This window comes from Odontesthes bonariensis, chromosome 8 (assembly GCF_027942865.1).
Source record: "Odontesthes bonariensis isolate fOdoBon6 chromosome 8, fOdoBon6.hap1, whole genome shotgun sequence".
In the NCBI taxonomy this organism is placed as follows: domain Eukaryota; kingdom Metazoa; phylum Chordata; class Actinopteri; order Atheriniformes; family Atherinopsidae; genus Odontesthes; species Odontesthes bonariensis.
In genome coordinates, this window is record NC_134513.1 from 15935384 (window position 1) to 15942378 (window position 6995).

Below are 6995 nucleotides of genomic sequence, written 5' to 3' on the forward strand. Positions count from 1 at the left end.
CTCCGTGGGGATAAACGTGGTTTGTAATTGAAATAAAACGACCACATAAAACACCACAATCGTCAAAGGGGCAGTGAGAACAGCAACTCAGATTGCAGTTTGTTAACCCCCCCAACACACACGCGCCTTAAATGCTCCATGATCCTGTAAACGACTTGGACAAAAGATAAAGGTAACATAGATATACGTCTACTTTTTAATAATGGATAACTTTTTCTGTTTACCGTCGCACGAGTCTTAGTTTTAGTTGAAGGATTCCCTGGGTTGGGAAAAAAAGTCCACCTAAATAAACCGAAATATTTCTTCTTTGACCTCCCATTTATAAAATAAACTGATCAGTGCACCCAAGTAGCGATAAAATGCTTATTTTGGGTACATTTCATTCTTTTTTTTTCTTGTTTTTTTTTTTTTAAATGCCAAGTTTCAAAGACCTTTCCAGTTTAGGCGTTAAAGGCGATGGATATTCTAAACTTGTAGAAGGTTAAAGCATCTCATCTGCGTCTCTGTTTTGGGGATGAAAATATTGATTATAAACCCCCCCCCCCAAAAAAAAAAAAAAAACAAACATCAGATTGGATCTAATCAAGTCACTATGAAAAAGCTGTTACTGTTGTCATCTCAGACGGCTGGATGCTGCTCAGAGGGTGGGCGGTGCGCCTCTCCAGACCCCTCCCGCCCTCAAACCCCCTTCACATACGGTGACCAGTAACCAGACAGGCAAGCAGCCGCCTCTCCACATCCAGAGCTCCACAGCCCCGCGGCCACAGCAACATCCCAGACAGCCGTCAATCCATCCAGCCGAGCGGTCAGGAGGGTGGGAGACCCGAGGCGTGCAGGTGAACATGCTGGAAAACGGGAGGAAGGTGTTCAAGGAGGGTCTGCTGGAGAAGCGCAGCGACGGGCTGCTGCAGCTGTGGAAGAAGAAGCACTGCGTCCTGACTGAGGACGGCGTGCTGCTGCTCCCGCCCAAGCAGCACGACCACCCGCAGCACCAGCACCACCACCACCACGGCGGCGGCGGGGGGGACACGGGCAAAGTCAAGGAGCTGCACTTCGCCAACATGAAGACGGTGGACTGCGTGGAGCGGAAGGGCAAATACGTCTACTTTACGGTGGTTATGACGGAGGGGAAGGAGATCGACTTCAGGTGCCCGCAGGACGAGGGCTGGAACGCGGAGATCACCTTGCAGATGGTCCAGTACAAGAACCGGCAGGCCATCCTGGCGGTCAAGTCCACCCGGCAGAAGCAGCAGCTGCTGGTCGTGCAGATGCCCGGACAGAAGACCACCCGCAGCTCTCCGAACGTTGCGTGACCCGCGGCTTGCCCCGTGGTCACCGGTGCGCCTTTCGCGGTAAGACTGCGAGAGAAATCAGGGGGGGCTCCCCAGGTCCAGGGACAACCTGGGGATCCCCCGGCAGATTAAGGACCCCCTTTTTTCCCCCCCTGCTTGTATTTCCTGGATATTTGTACAAACGTTGGGGAGGTCTGGTTTCACCACAGGGAACAGCCGACTCCCTCTGATCAGTGCTCTTCTTTCAAGAGACCGAATCACACACTGTGGATTTGTCTTGGCGCAACGAAAAGTTTTTGGGGCCCAGCTTTTGACTCGATTATATTTCTCTTTCGAATATAAAGAGGCCAGATCCTCTGCAGGGAAGGTGCTGGATGCAGCTCACACTGGCAGGTTCGGTATACCACTCAAAGAAGTCGTCTCTGTCCCCAAAACGCACGGGTTGCGTGCAGATATAAGTAGATGAATATTCAATTGTGTCCATAAATCATGGGAATGTTTGCACGACCCTTTTAACTGGAGTATAAAAGCTCAGATTTGAATTGGCCAAACGACTCATAGATCAAAAGTAAAGTCAAGTATATGCCCAACATCAAGCGTAAAGACGCATGGATTTTGCGTAAATATCAAAGCCGTAGAGGTACATTCCTCATGTGTGGGCGTGCATAGGTTGATTTTCCAAATTTGCACTGTGATCCGTACTGTAGTGCAGTCTCAGCTGTATGAGCCGCGCCAGGATATGTGTGCATGCAGTCTCCAGTCCAACCGAACAGTGGCTCAAGCTATGTTTAGAGAAATGCGCTGCTTCAAAGTCTCAGATTTCCATACACGTGGCTCCCGGTCGCAGATGGTGATTTGTAAAGTTTTTATTTTTATTTTTATTTTTATTTTATTTTTAAACGCAGCATAACGCGAATGATCTGAAACGGAAAAAGAAAACAGCCAGGTTTAATTGTATTTAGTCACGATGATAACTAATGGTAATGAAGCACCAACTCTGCTGGAAAATGACCCCCCTGAAGTGCCATGCTCGCCATATTCAGCGCCAGCAAAAAAAGGGGCTTGTTCTCAGCCCCAACAGCTATAACAGTCTGCATCATTGCTGGGACTGTGATCAGTTAAAAGATTATTATCTTATATGTCCAAATTAAAAGTTGTTATTTATAATCATTCAAAGGTATTTACAGATATCTGTAATATTGATCATTTTTGCCTGATCCCACTGTTGCCAGAATCCAGCCAAGACAAGATTAAACAAATAACTATAACTAAGTAACTAAGTATATTTTCAACACTAATTTTAGCAGAGAAAGCGCTATAAGCCAGTCCTCGTGATTCTTTCATTCATATGAAATATATATATATCAATGGTTTCGTTTGGCCAGCTGAAATTATAGGAGCATTCTAGTGACTCCATGTCTCGACTAACTTTAGATCTCTTCTGCATCCTCTGTGAGCCCCAGTCAGTCTGCAGTCTGTCTAACCGATTGCATCTGCAGGTGAACTGGACACTCTGCCGGGGGAAGAATATGACACCTGACTTCTTCTCCCCTCGCTGCTGCCCCACCGAGCTCCATTCTCCAAGAGAACCCCTCTTCCACGTTGTGGGCTCCAACCACCAGCGCTCCCCCGCTCTCTTTTCAATACAAAGACTCCTTTCACAAAAGACTGATGGACTAAAAGCATGTGAGAAAAACAACTGTATTCTATTGTGCGACGGGTTTGTCCCTTATTTATTAGATGTGTATATATTTTCTATAAAAAGAAAAACAAAGTTCCGTTGTTGATGAATGTTCAGTGTGGTTGTTGCTCCAGTGGAACAGGAAGTACTTGGTCTGAGGTTCAAAGCCTACGAGTCTAGTGGAAATAAATAGCATATCTGATTGCTGTAGATTAGTCCACCAGTTCATTATTGATAGAATGTGTCATTGCTCATGGTCTCATTTTTCAACTGAACCAAAGACTCATTCATTACATTTTTCTTCTTGGGCAGTGTTTCGCCTCACTTTACTAAACATCTATTGACACAGTGTATGAGATACCTACTCCACTCTTGCAAATTTTGTTTAATGTGCTTGATTAGTTAATAGCTTACAGTCTAAATGTTCCAACTGTGTTCACCATCCCTTTTTCTTCAATTAGTTTGGCTGCATTCATACACTGGGGAGATTTATCTTGACACTTTGTGAGTCTTAAATCTGAAACTGACTGTTCTCGGTTTTTCTCAGTGATTTCAGAGAAACTTAGTCATCAAAAGTTACACGAACGCTGGAGTTTTATTGTTGTGTTACACTGAGTTGAGCAGTTTAAGGTCATTTTCACTGGTTGCTTTTCATCTTTGTGAAAAATGTAACATCAGGCGGCAACCAAGAAGTAGAGCCCAATGAAAAACAGAAAAAAGATGGAGGAAAAGTAGCTCGATATGTTCATGACGGGTTCATGAAAACGTCTAAATTGTTCGCTTTTCGATGAAACTTGTCATACTTTCAAACAGGATATGTTATCAATTCTTATTATTTGGTGTGCAGAAGCGGTATTTGAATTTCTATCCTTGTAGCAGCTGAGCTAGGTAGCTAGTTTGCTAATGAACACGCGTGTCAATGCCAATTTCTTTGTAAACTAGCAGACTTATTCACAGCGGAAACAGCTGTGGCGTGTGCAGTTGTCTTTGTGTATGTCTGAGTATATTCAGGCCCTTTGTAAAATTTGATTTTTTTTTTTACAAAATCTCAGCAGAGAGCTATTGCAGCTGCTAGGCACTAGTATATTACTAGCTAGCTAGCATTTAGCTCGCTCGCTGAAATGCAGGAAACAAATATTTCCCGGTGATTTGAATGCTTTAAGCTGCAGCACCCTCTTGTTTCGCAGGGTCGTGATGAAAATGGGACACCATGTTACAAGATTACGCCAAATTCGTAGAAAAGGGGAAAATAAAATAAAACATTTTCCTGTTTTTAACGCTAATTGTACTGTACTTTTCTATGCTAAAAGTCTTAACTGTGACTCACAATAATTAGGAATGGAGTGAAAGTCATTCACGGCCATACAGCTCCTCTTGTAAATAATTAACTTTGGGACATCTTAGAAAACAGTGTAACCAATCTGTATTACCTATTGAAAGCATAAATTATTTTTCATGAGAAAGTCAAAGGCTATGTAATACACGGCAACGTTTAGTGGAACAGGCAACGGTCTCAGATGATTCTCATGGTGGAGGGTTGTGTTGCATAAGGAGACATTTTATCTTACTGTGGCTCATGTTGTTTCCTGTTTCCAGGGAGTGTCTCCCACTGCTTGCCAGTGTATCACCGTCAAGCCAACACATACCTCTGTGTTGCTGTCATCTTCTGCACAGGGTCATCGCTGTGTCCTTTATCTAATGTGGCTGGTGTGATGCCACTCTTGACATGCCTTCCTGTTTTCATGATTTCGCACACAATCATAGCCGTGCCCTTCGTGGCCACCGTCTGTTTCTTATGTTAATGTGAGATCTATTTTCATACCTCGAAATGAAACATTCCATTAAAAAAAAAGTCAAACAAAGTCACTCTGCTCTGTCTTGTGTGGTTTCTCTCCCCCTCCCGAAGCAGCGGATTAACATCAGTGCCCTGTGGTTCAGCGGGGTCACTGAAATGACCTGTTTAAGTGGCTGCCGCTCAGTCAGTCTCCAGGTTTTTATTGCTTTATTGCCGCTGAACCTCTCACCCCATGTTTCCTGGTCTAAATCTAGAAGCCATGGAGGGAGTTGGGTTTCACTGCCAGTGGTTGCCGCTCAGATAAGCTGTAATGTCAAATGCGCACGTGGCTACAGCCACACTGTTGTCTAAAGCCCAGCTAATTCAATTAAACTCGGTGCACATGACAGCATCCTCTCTGACACATGAAGTGCTCATTGCTGCTGGAGAAGAGCACTGTGAAACCGTCATGCATTGTATTATCTGGATTTTACATTCACTTTCAATCACCGTTGATGCATAATTGTTTCCTGTTCTTCAGGAAAATTTTACGGTCTTTAACTGACTTTGGTATCAGAAGGTTGATAGATTTTCTTATAGTCAAAGTCAAATTTATTTATATAGCACGTTTCATGTACAAACAGTTCAAAGTGCTTTACATAAAATAAAAGCGTTGCAGCAGGGAGTGGAAGAAGCATTAAAAATACATAAAAGAATATAAAGAGAAACAAATAAAAATAATTAGAATGATTAAAAACAAGCAACAGCCTTGATAAAGTAAAAGATACCGCGCAGATTTCATGCATAGACACATGAGAAAAGAGATGTTTTTAACCCGGATTTAAAAATGTCTCCATTTGGTGAAAGTTTAATCTCCACTGGCAGTTTGTTCCACTTGTTTGCAGCATAACAGCTAAATGCTGCTTCTCCATGTTTAGTCTGGACTCTGGACTGGACCAGCTGACCTGAGTCCTTGGACCTAAGAGCTCTGCTGGGTTTATATTCTCTGAACATATCACAGATGTATTTTGGGCCTAAACCGTTCTGGGATTTGTAAACCATCAGCAGGCTTTTAAAATCTATTCTGTGACTGACTGGAAGCCAGAGTAAAGATTTTAAAACTGGTGTGATGTGTTCAAATCTCTTAGTGCGGGTAAAAACTCTGGCAGCAGCGTTCTGGATGAGCTGCAGATGTTTAATGCTCTTTTTGGGAAGTCCAGTTAAAAGAGCATTACAGGAATCGAGTCTACTGGAGAGGAAACCTTTAATTCTGTTGATGTTTCTGAGATGGTAAAAAGCTGCCTTGGTGACAGCTTTGATGTGGCTGCTGAAAGTCAGATCTGAGTCTATCAACACTCCGAGGTTACGAACTTGGTCAGTGATTGTAAGGGCCCGAGTCTCAAGATATGTACCAATCCTCCTTGTCTCTTTGCGACCAAACCGAATGATCTCAGTTTTGTCTTCATTTAATTGTAGAAAATTTTCTTTCATCCAGGTGTTTACCTCCTCCAGATATGGACACAGTACGTCTGCTGGGCTGCAGTCGTCCGGTGACAGAGACACATAAAGTTGGGTATCGTCTGCATAATGTTAAACTTCTGTAATATCTGACCCAAGTGTTTCCTTGCCAAAACAGGCCGCAGCTGTTTCAACACTTGACAAATAAAGAGTCTAGTTAAAGCAAATACCTTCGCTAAAGAGCTGCTACCGTGGTCACAACTAGCAACTGCATGAAAGGCAAAGGTAACATGATGATGGGCTGCACGGCTGTGTGGTGGTTAGCACCGTGGCCTCACAGCAAGAAGGTTCCTGGTTTGAAAATCAGCTGGGGGCTTTATGTGTGGAGTATGCATGTTCTTTCCATGTATGCGTGGGTTCTCTCCGGGTACAACTTTCCTCCCACCATCCAAAAACATGCCAGTTAGGTTAATTGGTGAGTCTAAATTGAGTGCGCAAATGGTTGTTTGTCCATATTGACTTTTGAAGAAAGACATTCTCTGGGAAGTTTCACGAGCTGATAAAAACAAAGTGTTTGCGAATATGTTTGCTGAAATCAAATTGGATCTGGCAGTACATAAACAATAAATAGGAAATCAGTTAAATCAGTTTTAATTAGCCTTTTTATCTGATGTAACTTATTGATAAAAATCGACATTTTCACCTCAAGGAAGCAGACAATTCTGCAACTGTGCAGAAAACTATCACAACTTACAAACTGATGATGAGTTCTCTTATTATCTAGGAAATC

The 6995-nt window shown here is 43.1% G+C and overlaps 1 protein-coding gene across 2 annotated transcripts; it reads left to right on the forward strand.

Moving 5' to 3' along the window:
* Positions 1 to 708: 708 nt before the first annotated feature.
* Positions 709 to 4826, forward strand: phlda1 (pleckstrin homology-like domain, family A, member 1). Of its 2 annotated transcripts, none has more exons than XR_012770176.1 (2): positions 709 to 1685; positions 2792 to 4826. XR_012770176.1 is itself a non-coding variant. In XM_075471918.1 (2 exons), exon 1 carries the CDS (start codon positions 843 to 845, stop codon positions 1311 to 1313), a length of 471 nt encoding a protein of 156 aa, XP_075328033.1. In that variant the 5' UTR covers positions 709 to 842; the 3' UTR covers positions 1314 to 1352; positions 2792 to 4826. The 2 variants fall into 2 exon arrangements, 1 of the variants encoding a protein (XP_075328033.1); XM_075471918.1 differs by having other exon boundaries at positions 709 to 1352.
* The last annotated feature ends 2169 nt before the right edge of the window (positions 4827 to 6995 follow it).